Below are 17,091 nucleotides of genomic sequence, written 5' to 3'. Positions count from 1 at the left end.
CAAACAAGTAACACGTAATTCAAAACTAAACTAAAATTTTTATTTAAATTTTTGCTTTTTAACTTATATATTTTATTGACTGAGTAATATTTAAGTAAAAATATTTTTTTAGCGCATCTCACTTACTTGAACGCTGTCCAACAACCATTTGATGCGCATTTTATTACCATTATATATATATCTATCTTTCGTCAATTAGATGTTTTGTCATCTGATGCTTAGTTTGTGAGATATTTTAGTTGCCCAACTTGCCCCTATGCTTAAATAGCCGCACAACAGTCAATTAACTTAGTTGAACCTAGCAATCAATCAGATAACACATTTCATTTTCCAAATAAGCTGTGAAGTGAAATGAAAGCTGGAATCTAGTTGCCTGAGGTAACTGAGCCACGTTAAAGTCCATGATAAAGTTATGGTAGTCGTAGTTGGAACAAGCGTGTGCAGTAATGAACAAAGTAAAAAAGATAACAAAGCCAAACACAAGTACTATAGTGGTCATTTCTCATGTACTATCACTTTACAAAAAAATAATGCAAAGTTAATGGAATACTGACAGCCTTTTTGGTCTGTAAAAGCAGCTTTTTTCTGCTAGGTGTTGGCACGTCTAACTTTCTACTAAGAATATGAAGCATAGTGTCAGACAGTGTAAGTCATGACGTTATCTAGTAAAAGGATGGTGGAGGAAAGCACAAGGAGGTGATTTATGATTCTCAGTGATAAGCAGCAAAACCCTGTTGCTTATCATTGTTTTAAAGGCCTTAAATTAACATATCAAACCCTATAGTTGTTGCAAACTATTACTACTATTCCCATTATGTCTGGATATCCTACAATATCAGAGCAAGCTGGGACTTAAAGTTTTGTAACAATTTGAGGGCTAGAGTTTGATACTTAAGCTTTAGACTAACAGAGCATAAAATATTTTAATGACTAACATATATAAAATTCATATGAAAGTTATGAAACTTTGAAAGATTTTTTTTAAGCTGGAGTCATAGTAGGTATAATTTTTCCGACTCCGACTCCAACTCCAGCCAAAATGAGCTCCGACTCCGACCCCGACTTCACGACTCCGAATCCACAGCCCTGCTTCCAACTTGATAGTAGTTATTTGCAGCCTTAATAGGATTGAGTTGGTTTAAAAAAAAAAATACCGGAAAATCGGCATAGTACGGAGCGCAGATTTTTACTTTTTTAAAAAAAAGAAAATACAATGTTTACTTATGTTTTGATATAGTTGGGTAAATATAAACATGCATTCCAGATACGAAAAAGAAAAAAAATTGAACATCAGAGTGACGATTGTAATGATAAACTTTACAAAAATATAGTTTTGCCGTCCTTTACTCGCCCTTACTGCGCTTATTTTTTAGTTTTTCTTTACAAGTTTTCAAAAATCAGAATGCAATGTTTGCAATTAATAAACCTTTTTGGGTCACAATTAAGTCACGAGATTTATCAAATGTCTATTATCGTGTTATGAAATAAATCCAACGAAGGTTATCTATAAACAATGACAATTTTTATTTGAAAATTTTTCTAAATATATCTACAATATGCTGTTTTAAGCTTTACGATAAATAATCTGCAAAAATGTGTAAAATAGTTGTTTATTTTACATTAAAACATAAGTTAAAAAAATACTTAATTTAAACAGTTATTTTTTTAGACGTTGAGCTTAATTATCAATAGTTTCATGGTATATGTTTTTCTTTAAACCGTTTTTATTAGGTTTATCTACTTTATTTTTAGTTTATTTTTTAAATTTTAGGCATACTAAATTATTAAAGATATAGAGCTCTACAACATCATTGAATCACCAAATTTATATTGTCACAAAGAAGTATAAAAAATGTCATTAAGAAAAAAGGTTTATTATTTTTACGTTTGTAATTGTACAATTTTGTTTTGTGATATAATAGTTGTAATATAACAAAATTGCAGTTGAAGAAATATTGTTTTTTTGTTCAGTTCAATAATTAAAGTTAATTTTAATGCAATTGTTTAGTGGGAAGTCAATGAGGGAAATTATTTGTTGACTAGAAAAGATACTAATAACTAAATGCAATAGTTCTAAGAATCTATGTGAAAAAAAGGTTGCTTAGTAGAAATAATAAATGTTTCAACAAGATTGCTTAAATCCACAATGGCTGTATTGAAGCAAAAAACCCAACACACAAACATAAACTGGTTGAAAAGAAATACACAATGATAAAATCAAAATGAACTATAAAGTATATTCTACACTATGTACAACCCAAATTTGTTATTAACCATGGATAATGCTGAGTAATTTGGTTAGGTAATATTAAGAAATAAAAGCTAAAGTGCTACATATTATCTTTCAAAAACAATCCTAATTAAATTTGATTTAATAATTAATAAACATACTTGACAAAAGTTTAGTAAGCATCAACAAATTTTTATAGAGTTTAAAGTTAAGAAAAAAAGTTTCTATATTCAGTAATTGATTTCTTGAGTTATATAATGTCAAAAGCATTACAATATTTTCAAAAACTTTTTGAAAAAATAAAATTGTTTCAGTCTTAAAATTAATAAAGAAGTGTGGCATCAGGCACTGTAGTTTTAAATTTTTTTGCTTCAGAGCTTTAAAAACAGGGTTGAAATAATATTTGCTCAAAATGATTACAAAATAATTGAGAGCACCAATCATTTTATGGTGCTTTACCTTTTGAAGTTTAAATCTAAAAACTTTAAAACATACTTAAGTTTTTACTTTTGACAGTTTTAAATTAAATAATATCTAGTAAATTGAACTTTTACTATGTGTCCACTTAATACTAAATCTCCCTTTTGAGATTCAAACTTTTTTTTTACTTGCATTTATGATTGTTTTATTAACAGAATTAGTGCTGAGTAGGAAGTGACTGAGGCCTTCGCCTTTGGCTAAAAATGAGACTTTTTTTAAACCCGACCCCGGCTCTGGCAAAATTATAAGATTTAGCAGTGGTTGAGAGTCGAGGTTAGAAAAAAAATTATACTTTTATATTTTTATTTATATACTTACATTTACTGTTTATTAAATACTGGCATAAATTTATAAATTTTTGAATTCTAATTTACTTCCAACAAGGTTGCTAGCAACCACTATTAAGTTATCAGTTACTTTAAAATAGAAGATAGGTTTAAAAGCTAGAAAACAATTAACTGAAGACTTAAAAAGTTATAGGTTGCATAAAAAAGGAAAACATGAAGATGGTCATGAGTTATAAGTTTTTTTTTTGATGTGAAAGGAAAAAAAACTGGAATAATAAAAGTTTTTATAGTATCAAGGGACAGATACAGTAAAAGGATGTAACTTGTTGAGTAAGAAGCCAAGCAAGAATGAGTTTTGGTTTATTGTAATAAAGATGATAGCTCGTTTGAACATTAACCATGATTAGAGAAACGGCATAAAATAGGAAGGAAGATGATGGAAGAAAGCGTGATAATGATCATGATGATGACAATGATGATGATGATGATGATGATGATGATGATGATGATGATGATGATGATGATGATGATGATGATGATGATGATGATGATGATGATGTAGATAATAATAATAATAATAATGATTATCATGATAATGATGATGATTATTATGATCATGATGGTAATGGTGAATATGATGATTATGTTGATCATAATAATGTTTATATATGCATATTTATACAAAATATAACATGAATTTTGAATAAAAAAAGTATACTTTAGGGTGTATAAATGTTTACAGCCTCAGTCACAAACCTAACCCAGGCTATATTTTATCAAACCTGGCCCTAGCCTCGGTTAAATATTAACCCTGGTTGCTTACTAGTGCCAAGTTGACTCATAACTCTGCCACAAAGATGATAATGTAAAAAACTCTGTAGATACATAAGTTATAATTTTATGGTATTCAATAACATTTAAAAGTCTTAAATATTTATTTTTACATATTGTAAAGTAAATAAAAATTGGTCTTACAAAGACTATTTAATGTTTCAAATAAGAGTTAAGTTAAGTAAAATGGATACTTTCTATTTTTAAAATTTGGTTGCTTCAAAAATTCTACCATGTGTGATCACACAGAAAAATGTATATTCAAGCCTTTCTGGGAAGCGCATGCGGTTGCACACCTTGTTTGTCCATGTTTAAAGTAATTGTTTTAAAAACACTAACCATGTCAGTCTGGATCTTTTAACTTATGAAGCGTTTCAATAAACCTTATAAATAATTCGCGACAAAAAGCTAAACTGATCGACTGAGAAAAAAAAACAACAAAAAAAAAACAATCCTAAAAAAAGGAAAATAAGGAAAATATATTGCTATTGATTTGTAAAATATATATTATTTAGTTAATAAATTTTGTAATGATGGAATAAATTAAATCATGAGAATAATATGGTTTCTTTTATAAATGTGTTTACCTCATGATGTATGTCTAAAATTATTTTTTTTATATTGCCCAATTTCCAACGTTAATACAAATTACTAGAGATAATGAACATACAATTGCTCTGTTTGAAAAAGTGTAGGGCAAAGTGACCAATTAATGGCCACAAATTTCTTAAAGATAGCAGTGAATGTAATAGTGAATTTTTTTTTTACTGTTTTAATAATGACCAACGCCTACACCTTATAAGAACTTTTTTTGGTTTTAATACATGCTTAATTTAAAAAAATCTTAGATCTACTTCATAGTACTATAAACTAAGATTATTTTTTTAAAAGTAAAACATTCTATACTTTGCTTAAAAATATTATCTTAGTTTTATAATAAAAAAATTTAAACATTATTTATTTGTTATTCAAAGAAAGACAGTCTAACAAAAAGAAACTTTTTATTTACTTCTATATAAAATCAAGCATAGAACAAATTTTAAATAAAAAATTGCTTTAGCACATAGCTGTTGTATGGTTTCAACTTGCATATAATAATGCAATTTTCAATATATGGACAATAAACTTTACAATAATATATTAAGAAGTTTTGATAATAAACTATTGATAATCTATTTAAATGAGCTCACTTATATTATTATCAATAAATAGAATTGTATTCTCTGGTACTTCAGTACAGACATTTTTGATTATCTGAAGAGATATTGGCTTTCAATATCTTTGGGATTGAACTGACTTTTCTCGTTTTAACTGAGTTAGCTTTTTTAGATAACTTTTGAATCTCTTTCTCTCATTTTTGTTGTGCTTTATTTTCTTATTCTTTTTGCTTTTTCAATTTTTCTCTTCAGCTGCTGTGGCTTTTTCTTTTTTTTTACCTCATCGTTCAATTGCTTCTTGCATTGCTTCTTGAGAAGTTAATACAAAATATTTTTGAACCTTTTTTCGTAGCCATTTTGAATACAGAAGTTGAAAGTTGTAAACTGCTCATAAATGGGTATCCCATATCAAAAAAGCAGTATTACCATTATATATTATAGTATAAGCATGTCTGAATGTAAAATAGATGGTAATTACCAAATTACCATCTATTTTACATTCAGATTTATTTGGGCCTAATTCTACTTCAAAATCGACTTCTATTTCATTTTTGAATCTTGTTATTCTAGTATCAGTTTTAATTGGGTGCAGAATTGATTCAAGCAGATCATTTTTGTCAAGTAGCTGTTGTATGGAATAGACAGAATTAGGTAAGTAAGCTGTGCTTGGAACAGCAGATGGATTATATTGATAAATGCCACATGATCGAAACCCTGAAATAATATTGTCAGCTGTGAGGGCTTGATCCCAGCTTTTTTAAAAAGCCCACAAAATTTTGACTTATCAACAATAACTCCAGGATATTCATTTATTAATTCCTGACATGTTTGATTATAACATTGTGTGATCTAGAGGCTGGAGCCAATGGGAACAATGTGCTGGCATTTCCACAATATGAATGTTATTTTCGATTGCAACAGACAATAACTCAGCAGAGTTAGAAGAATCGTGACCATCGACTACGAGAGTTTGTGGTCTATCCCTATATTAGGTAAGAAAGTATTGCGATTCCTTGCTTTGTCCAACCTGTCTCACTAAAACTCCAATTTGAGCCTGATGGTGTATGTGCAGTATTAAAAGAATGAAGAGATCTTGTCGTTTTACCATTTGCTATCCAATGTGGAGGTACTAAACCACCTGCAGCATTTATAGCAGCAATAATGGTTATGGTTTCACGTTTTCCAAATGTGTGAGATTGAAGGTGTTTTGTAAATCTTTTTGCAATTGTTTTTAGAGGTTTAAAATCCATCTGTAGCTCAGACTCATTCATATTCCAAATTAATGAAGGCTGTAAAAGGGCATGTGTGTCCCTCAAAACTTCATATAATGAATATAAATATTTAGCTACTTTTGTTACAGACATGCATTGATGGCAAACTGATGAAGTACCTTCAGGCTTTCGCAAAACTAATTTTGTATGTTGCTGATTAAATGAGCGACACCATTTTTCCGAGGGAGTCGAACTTTTAAACTTTAAATTGTGTTTTATGGCTAAATCAGAAGGACAATTTTTAAATTGTTTTTTCTGAAACCAAATTCAAGGGTTCAAAATTCAAAAGTAGTTCAAAATTCAAAAGCTGCATATTCTACTAATTTTAACTATTTTATTTAAGTTTGATAATAATAGTTGATAATAAAATATTAATAAAAGTTAATAAAAAGATAATAAAAAATAATAAAAAATAATAATAAAGTTAAAAATAATAATAAAGTTAAAAATAATAATAAAGTTAAAAAATAGTAATTAAGTTAAAAAATAATAATAAAGTTAAAAATAATAATAAAGTTAAAAAATAATAATAAAGTTGTAGATAATAATAGGCTAGGTCCAGGTTTGATGCCAAAAACTTTATCTCCCTTAAGATATTTACCAAGGGTTGACCGAGGAATACTAAATTGTACTGCAGCTTCTCGTTGCAACATTAAATTATTTTGAACAGCTGCAGTTGCATTTTTCATGTTGCCGTTGGACCAATGAAATCTCTTTACTTTTGTCACTTTCTGGTTCAAATTCGAATTAAAGAGGCAGAAACATTTTTCTTTTTAGTTTTCTTATTTTTTGTTGTTGTGATTTTTGTCGTTTTTCCCATAATTACTCAAATTAACTAAAAGATAGAGTATACTAACTTTAAATCTAATCAAAATATATTATCATAACATACACATATGTCACAAACAAATACATATACAAGCATAAAATAAGCTTATCATATATATCTATGCATCAATATAACAGACATAACATACATAAGTACAATCATTGAATACAACATAATTAGATATGATTTAGGTAGAATTTCATTGGTATGCTTAGTGGGCCTTAAATTAAATATACAAAAACATATAATATAAAATTACATATTTACAAACATTACATAGTACATATATACTATGTTATATTTTATATTACATATTCACATAGTATGTATATATGTATTATGCAATGTTTGTAAGTATGTAATTGCATTTTTATTTTTAAAATTGTCATGTATTTAGTAAGTATTAAAAATAGTAATTTGTTTTTTGGATATAAATTATATAATAAATAATTTTAAATATTTACAAACATTATATAATTTAAAATTACATACTTACAAACATTACAAACATAATAAACTCTTATAATAAAGGCTGTAAAGTAAAAACTAATTATACTTAGTTTCTATATGCATTAAAGTAAATAATAATTATAGTTAATATTAGGACATTAGTTTATTGTGTATAAGCTTTAATATAGTTTGTAATATAGTCTATATACATACATATAGTCTATATATATACAATGTGTATATATACACATAGTTTATATATAAAATATAACATAGTTTATTATATAGTCTATATACACAATAAATTAAACTATTGTCCTAATAATAGCCACATCGGTTACAAATAGGAGCCGATATGGCTATTATTATTTTTGTCAAAGTTAATTTAAGTATTAACTTTGACAAAAATAAGATTTCTTAAAAATCAAGACTGAATGAAACATTTATAAAAGTTAGAACATAACGTAAATATATATATACATACATTTTTAAACATCTTCGCTTCCAACAAGGCTGCAAGCAACCACTAATTAGAGTTGGAAGTTACTGGAAGATAAAAGCTGAAGATTGCAGAGCAAGATAACGATTGACAGACGACTTAAAAGATTGGAAATTATATGAATTAGGAAAGCAAGATGAAAGATGAAGCGAATTCCATCGAACTGATGTTTGAGGAAAAAAACTAGACAAATAAGAGTTTTTGGAGCATTTAGGAACAGTTGCAGAAAAAGGATGAAACTTATTTGAATGACGAGTAACACAAGAATACATTTTATTAGATGTGCCCATTATAGTATTTGTAGAAAAGAGAAAGAGAAGCTTAGGATAATGTGATCATGATTGCAGGTTGGCTGCAAGAGCAGGTCTATCTATGTTTACAATGTGTTTTTGTACTTTGTCTAAATGAGAAAGTGCATCATTAAAAGAACCGCCCCAGATATGGCAACAGTATTCCATACAAAGCCGGATTTGAGATTTATAGAGATAGAGAATAGAATCCGGAGTAAGAAAGTGTCAAGCTTGATAAAGAGATGCTAATTTTGCAACAGATTTGATAAATGGTTGCCAAGAAAGATCGGAAGTAAGAGTTATTCCTAGAAGATGAAGGGTAGATGACTCATTGAGTACATTACTGTTCATAAATATAGGTAGATCTAAATTATTGCGATAATGATTGGCTGAAAAAAATTGGGTTTATCTGAATAAAAGTTCACCAGCCATTGTGAGCCCCATGCTGTAGCAGAAGTGAGATCCTTTTCAAGCTCAAATGCCCCCTCCAAGCAATCAGAGAGTGTTGGCTTCTTATCATGACAAGTATAAATGGTAGTACCATCAGTGAACAATGCCACCTTAGATGTGAGAATATCTGGATGTTCGTTAATGTAAATTAAAAAGAGTATAGGGTCAAGGATTGAACCTTGAGGAACTCCTGAAGATACAGAATAAGAAGAAGAGTGCTGTCCATCGAGGTCATCTTTTATACTATGATTGGAAAGGAAGGGTTCAATAATCTTAAAGATGTTACCAGATACATCGTAAGAAGTAAGCTTACGATGTATTCTGGAAAATACCAGAATGCCAAAATTTATCAAAAGCTTTAGAATTGTTAAGAGCGAGAGACCTTAACCTCTCCACCTTTATCTAATGCACGATAAAATCTATCAGTTATTACTGTTAGCAAATCATATATTAAGTATATTAAAGATTATATATTAAAGAAACTCAAAATTATATTCATCAACCAGATAGATATTCCGCCAAATAAGTAAATGCAATAAAGTTGGACTCACATTTGGCTCCAAATAAGACCCGGCCATTATTAGGGCACTTAGCACTATTTAAATACTTTTAATTTAATAATAATTTAAATAATTTTAAATAGGCACTTAAAAATTTTGTTAAAAAGTTTAAGCTTTTTGGTTAAAAAGTTTAAACATTGAACTTATAGAGTGCTTTAATATTCACAGCAAAAAGCTAAACTTATCTACTGAGTAGTAAGTGACCGGGGCCCCGGCCCTTGCTAAACACAGAGGTTTTTGCAGAGGTTACTAGGTTTGCACAATTTGCAGAGGTTACTAACCGGGGCTGGATTTTTGTTGTTGTTGTTGCTGTGTTTTTTTTTGTTCAAGTTAAAATTTGTTATGAAAGTTTAAGAAAATATAAAAAAATGTCACAAAAATAATATATACAAATATAATATAATTCATAAATATTTACAATGACAAATAAGAAAGAACAAAGTAGATCAGATGGGTATATGGTGTCTTTAAAAGATAGGAAAGGAAGCAATGATCTTAGAGAGAGTATGAGAGTAGTAATTATATTTATAGTGTGTATCAGGGAAGATGATAATGATGCCAATGATTAAGATGATGATGATGATCATTGTCATCATCATCATCATCATCATCATCATCATCATCATCATCATCATCATCATCATCATCATCATCATCATCAACTGTATGCTTGATGATGATGATAATGATCAACTGTATGCTTGATGATGATGATGATGATGATGATGATGATGATGATGATGATGATGATGATGATGATGATGATGATGATGATGATGATGATGATAATGATGATGATGATGATGATGATGATATTGTGATGATGATGATGATGATGAGTATGATGATGATGTAGAGATAATGATGTAGAGATGATGATGATAATGATGATGTAGAGATAATGATGTAGAGATGATGATGATAATGATGATGTAGAGATAATGATGTAGAGATGATGATGATGATGATGATGATGTAGAGATAATGATGTAGAGATGATGATGATGATGTTGGTGATTATGATGACGATGAGATGATATATATATACCTTTATATAAAATATATCATGAATATTAAATAACAATATTATATTTATAAGGAATATCAATAGTAATGCAGCCCCGGTCACAAACCCGGCCCCGGCTATGTTTTATCAAACCCGGCCCCAGTCCCGTTCAAATATCAACCCCGGTCGCTTACTACTACTGAGAAAAAAAAACAATCCTAAAAAAAAGGAAAAAATTCTAACAAAATATCAAGTTTTAATTAAATAACCTAGAAAATTGAATAATTAAAAAAAGAAAGTAAAAAAAAAAAAATTTTATAAAATTTTACAAAATTTTTGTATTTTTTTTGAGTGGTTGTTGTTTTTAGCTACCAAATTTAATAAAAGTTGATCAAAAAACAAATCTTTTATAACAATTTAACTACAATTGAAAGTTTTGATATGCAATTTATTCATGATTTTTATCAGTTCGTATAGTTAAGAAACTAATTTGCTATGTACATTAGAACTATGAGAAATTTTGTTAATTTCTTTTCTTATGTTTATTCGTTTTGATGTCTTTACGCTTTTAAAAAAAAGTTTTAAATAGGCTCCTAAAAACTTCGTTAAAAAAGTTCAGTGAATTAACAATGCACTAGCCCACAAGTTTTTAGAGCATCGTCAATAACAATAGTTTATCAGGAAATACACTATCGGGTTTAAATGCACAATTTGGATAATCCAACATAAGTGCAGACTACTTCAATGGGGGTAGTGAAAACAACTAAATATTTTATAACTAAATATTAGTATTAATGACTTTATTTTTATTACATGAAAAACTTGTTAAAAAAGAAATAAAATTTTTTCCACAAATGAATAGCAATAAGTTTTCTTGTTTTCCTGGGCATTGATAAAAACAGTAAAGTATCAATGCACAGGAAAGCGAGAAAACTAAATTATAAAAGTGCCAAAGTTTCTAATGCAAATCATAGAGTGTTTCCTTAATATACTGACTGAAAATAATCCCAAAAAAATTGTATATAAAAAAATGTTTTTATTTTCGTTTTATTCTTATCTACTTTTTTCATTGACTTGTATCAAATGTGGAAAATAATGCCCTAAAAAAAAAAAAGAAAACAAAAGCAGTAAAATATTTATATATTTTTTTTTTGCAGAATTTTACTTTTTAATTTTATTTTATTTACATTTTCTTATATAGCATTCGTTACTTTTCTTTGAGTATTGCTATTTTATTCTTTGTAGTTTCTTATAGCTTTATTTTGCCGCATATTCTTAAAATGCTTACTAACATGTGATTCCAAAAAATCTGGACAAACTTCCCGCCAATTTTTTCTCCGCGTAAATTTATCAATTTTGATTGACTCGCACGCCATTTTGTAGAGAATTAAATTCTCTACAAAACTCATTTATTTTATACTGAGCAACAAATTTGAAATGATGAAAAAAGTTACTTTGAAACAAGATGACGTAAGAAAGCGAGTGTACGAGTTTATTGAAATTAACCCAGAACTTTCCAAAAACGCAATTGTAAAACATTTTTTGATGGAAAGTATTCCAAGATCTACGCTCTACAATATTCTAAAATGAAAAGACAACAACATATTAACCGAACGACAAGTTGGAAGCGGTAGGAAAGCAGTTAAGAAAGCTGTCAATGAAAATGTGTACATAGACAAGTGTTTGAGATCATTTATAGAGACTGTTCATAAAGATGATGAAATAGTTTTTTGGCCTGACCTTGCATCATCTCACTACTCAAAAAAAGTTCAAGAATTTTTGAGGTCCAAAAATGTCGAATATGTGCTTAGAAGTCAAAATATTGCAAACGTACTAGAATATCGACCTATCGAAGATTTTTGGAATGAAATCAAGAGAGCAGTATATGTTAATTGTTGGGAAGCTAAAAATTTGATCCAACTGAGGAATCGTATCAACTACTGCTTCAAGCATGTCGACATTGAGCGTGTACATTGACTTGGTAAGGAGAGTTTTACAAGAGTTGATACAGTTCGCAGACAAGGAATGGAAAATTTGTAATTTTTTGTAATATTACTCTATGAACATTGCTCTTTTTAAAACATCGTTCTAAACTTAAAAAATAAGTCATCTTTCTAAAAATATTTTAGAATTTAATTTGTCCAGATTTTTTGGAATCACATGTTATATAAGAACGTGGTCAAGTCATCTGAAAAAATTACTTTAAGTGTGCGACTGCACGTGCTTCCTGGGAAGGCTTGGTATTAGAAATTCAAATAAAATATTTTCTTTAAATGTTTTAATTAGTATTTAAAGTGACAACAAAACACCAATGGCAAAATCTTAATTTGCTTCTAAAATCAATTGTTAAAATTGATGGATGTTCTAAAATGATTAGGACCTTAAAGATTTATTAAACACTTAAGACAGGGGTGGAAATAAGTATTGGAGCTTTATATGATGTATAAAGCTCCGAATAACAATACTGAAGAAAATTGAGTGGTAAGAAGTCATAGAGGAAAATTATACAAATTATTGTGAAAAATGCAAATAATCCTAAACTTTATCTAGCTGAAGAACATTAGGTGATTATTAAAGCCAAATTAAGTAAGTTCAGGAAAGCAAAATCAAGCACGGATTTTAAGAAGAAGTGAGATAAAGCCATTCCATAGATATGACCTTGTGTCTCATTAGCTTCCATCAGAAGAAAAATCAGAAAATTTTATCATATTAATAAAAATTATTTTTTTTATTATTATTTTTTGTTTTAAATCTCAAGCTTTCAATATAAAAATAATAATTTTTTTTTAGTTCAATATGTTCTTTTTCAGTTCAAATGAGTGTCAATTTTAGTTAACTCTTGTAATGAAATTAAAAATGTTGCTCAATACTTTTTTTGAAATGGACACAACACTTTTATTTGTTCCGGTCATACTCATCATTTTGTTGTTTTTCTACATTTGTTGTCATTTGCATCAATTTCATTTTATTAGCTGTTTTTTTTGAAAACCTTGGAAAATCATTTTGCCCTACTAATTTGATTTGTGTCACATAACTCATAATATCTTAAAGAATTTTTAGTGTTTTCTTTGTTGACAAAGAAATATCTTTGATTTTTTAAATTATTTCTTCTTTATTTTTAAAATCACGTAAGTAGTCTTTGGTCATACTTTAAAAACAAGTCTTAAATTAATCTCCATCTGTAAAAGGTTTTACTTGCTATATTGTTTCTCAAAAAATAAAAATGCTAGCTGATAAAAAGAAAAAGAATGTATTCATCAATTAAATTTTAAGGATGAATGTTACATTTTTTGTTGTAATTCTATAATTTTGCCCTTTTACTTGGTAAAGGTAAAGTGGTTTGTTAAAAAGAGTTATTTTTTTTAACAATTTGTCTTTTTATTATTCAACAATCTTTCATTACAGATTAAACATGTTGGTAAACCATGCTGGTAGTAAGTGACTGGGACCTCGGCCCTGGCCAAATATATAAACCCAGCCCTTGGAATTAGGAAAAATAAAATTAATTTCTGTGTGGTTGGCAGAAAAAATGTAAAACAAAGGTTTGACCATAAAACATAGAAACGAGGTTGGCAATTTTTTGCTGACCTCAAACACTTCTATGTTGGCAGTTAGGTCGGCATTGCCGAATGCCAACCTTAATTCCAAGGGTTGTAAACCTGGACCTGGCAAAATTATCAGATTTAGCAGGGGTTGCCAGCTGGAGTTAAGAAGAAATTTATGATTATGATTTGTGCATATTTTTACTATTTAATAAATACTGCCATATAATGTAGATATAAATTAGTAGAAAATTACTTGACAAAATTTTTTTTCATTCAACACTGTATTTGATGAAACACAGTGTTGAAAAAAAACAAAAAAACACAAATGAAAAAAAGAAAAAATTTTTGTTCAGTGATTTTCTACTAATATATATATATATATATATATATATATATATATATATATATATATATATATATATATATATATATATATATATATATATATATATATATATATATATATATATATATATATATATATATATATATATATATATAGATCTATAGTTTGTTGGCTTTAGGAAGAGCGGAAGGAAAAAAGTGATTCTTACGCCAACACATACGTCACTTTTAATTACTTTTGACTTTCGTCCAACATTTCCGTGTTGGACGAAAGTCAAAACCATTAATTTAATTACAAATTAATTGTTATATAAAGATATACTTATAGCCTGACTCGCAAGGGAGTGCTGCTACATCGACTGACAAATAGCCTGACCCGCAAGGGAGTGCTGCTACATCAACTGAGGGTTTGGTTGGGGCAGGCAGTCTATCATTATTAAAAAAAAAAAATTCCGGTCTTGCATTTTAATTTTTACTTTTTGTCAACAAAATATGGAAAAAACTTTCGGACAACATCTAAGGGTTCTGTATATATATATATATATATATATATATATCTATATATATATATATATATTTATATATATAGTTATATATATATATATATATATATATATATATATATATATATATATATGTATATATATATATATATATATATATATATCAGGCCTTCCCAGGAGAGGCGTGCGGTCGGTCGCTTTGAGTGACCACGCATATATATATATTTTTTGAGAGTTTGGCCACGGTTTTTTAGCATATATTAATGACGCATTTTTAAAAAGGCGCTGAAAAAACCTAACTAAATTGTCGTATTATTTTATTATTTTTATTCATAATTTATTCCTATTATTAATATAAAAATATGAACATAAAAATGAAATATATATATATATATATATATATTTATACTTATTTAAAAATTTTTTTTTTTTCTTATTACAATTTTTTTTTTTTATGTCTAGTAAACATTAAAAAAAAATTTATTTGTTTATATTTATTTTTTATTTATTTATATTATAATTATTTATAATATATTTTTAGGTGTTGATTTTTTCAGCAACGATATTTGAGACAAGTCGAAAAAATAAACAGAAAATGTGACCGAAAACTTTTTTAATTTATTTTGAAAAATATGCTCTGCCGACGCGGGATGCGAACCCGGGTCTCCGCGGCGCTGTGTAATGTCTTAACCGAATGAGCTAATCGTTCATATCCTTATCAAGAACCTTGTAGATAATAATTCTTATAGAACTTAGAAGTTATTTTTTGTAAAAAGACATACTTATGCGAAAAAATTTAAAATTAGAAAAAAAAATATGTAAAATAAAAAAAAAAAAATTTTGTTATAAGAAAAAAAAATTCAAAAAAAATATATATATATATTATTTTTATGTTATTATTTCCTTATTAATGAAAAGAATAAATTATTAATAAAATTACAAAATAATACAACGAATTTAATTTGATTTTTTCAGCGCCTTTTTAAAAATGCGTTTTTAATATTTGCTAAAAAAGCGTGGCCGAGTTATCCAAAAAAAAATAAATATCCGTGTTCACTCAAGGCGTGCGACCGCACGCCTCTCCTGGGAAGGCCTGTATATATATATATATATATTTATATATATATATATATATATATATATATATATATATATATATATATATATATATATATATTTTCCATATTTTGTTGACAAAAAGTAAAAATTAAAATGCAAGACCGGAATTTTTTTTTTTTATTAATGATAGACTGCCTGCCCCAACCAAACCCTCAGTCGATGTAGCAGCACTCCCTTGCGGGTCAGGCTAAAAGATAGTAGATGTAGCAGCACTCCCTTGCAGGTCAGGCTATTTGTCAGTCGATGTAGCAGCACTCCCTTGCGAGTCAGGCTATTTGTCAGTCAATGTAGCAGCACTCCCTTGCGAGTCAGGCTATAAGATAGTCGATGTAGCAACACTCCGCGCATGATTTACAGTAAAAAAAAATAAAAATAAAAACATTTTATTAAAAAAATTAAAAATAAAAACATTTTATTAAAAAAAATAAAAATAAAAACATTGTTTGTATTGTTAAAAACATTCAGAATGTTTTTAAAACATTCTGGTCAGTTAAATTTGCGTTTTTGTGGTTTTTTTAAAAAACGATTTATTTGTAATTAAATTAATGGTTTTTACTTTCGTCCAACACGCAAATGTTGGATGAAAGTCAAAAGTAATTAAAAGTGACGTATGTGTTGGCGTAAGAATCACTTTTTTCCTTCCGCTCTTCCCAAAGACAACAAACTATAGATCTATATATATATATATATATATATATATATATATATATATATATATATATATATATATATATATATATATATATATATATATATATATATATATATATATATATATATATATATATATATATATATATATATATATATATATATATATATATATATATATATATATATATATATATATATATAGTTATGGGTATAAGCATATATAATTGCTATTTATTAATATTCTAGTATACAATATTCTTATATATTTATACAAAATTTAGTGGGGGAGATTAACTGAAATTGGAACATCTAAGGATTATATATTTTTTAACCAAAAATGGTTTAACTATACAAGCATTTATGATTTAACAGACATCCCTTCTATAATTTTAACTATAGTTCACCTGAGTTGGTTGCACTGTTAGGGGTTGTCCATAAAGTACGTACGCTCATATGGGGAGGGAGGAGGTCTTCAAAAAGCGTACGAAAGCATATGGGGGTGGGGTGGGGGATCTTTTTTAAAAGTACGTACTTCAATTTTCTAATTTATCACAATTAACCAGCTAATCAATAGAAAAGTTAAAA

At 27.7% G+C, this 17,091-nt stretch overlaps 1 protein-coding gene across 1 annotated transcript in view; it reads left to right on the top strand.

Moving 5' to 3' along the window:
• The first annotated feature begins 1,748 nt into the window (after positions 1–1,748).
• The window catches only part of LOC100213179 (ras-related GTP-binding protein A), a 50,556-nt gene continuing 35,213 nt past the window's right edge, over positions 1,749–17,091 (top strand). The window contains exon 1 of the mRNA XM_065788073.1: positions 1,749–1,870. Within this exon, the coding sequence (XP_065644145.1) occupies positions 1,853–1,870 (18 nt within the window). The 5' untranslated portion in view covers positions 1,749–1,852. The remainder of the gene's footprint in view (positions 1,871–17,091) is intronic.

The sequence above is a fragment of the Hydra vulgaris genome, chromosome 01 (genome assembly GCF_038396675.1).
Source record: "Hydra vulgaris chromosome 01, alternate assembly HydraT2T_AEP".
NCBI classification, from domain to species: Eukaryota; Metazoa; Cnidaria; class Hydrozoa; order Anthoathecata; family Hydridae; genus Hydra; species Hydra vulgaris.
Note: the sequence above shows the minus strand (reverse complement) of the source record. Positions and strands in the feature narration are given on the sequence as shown.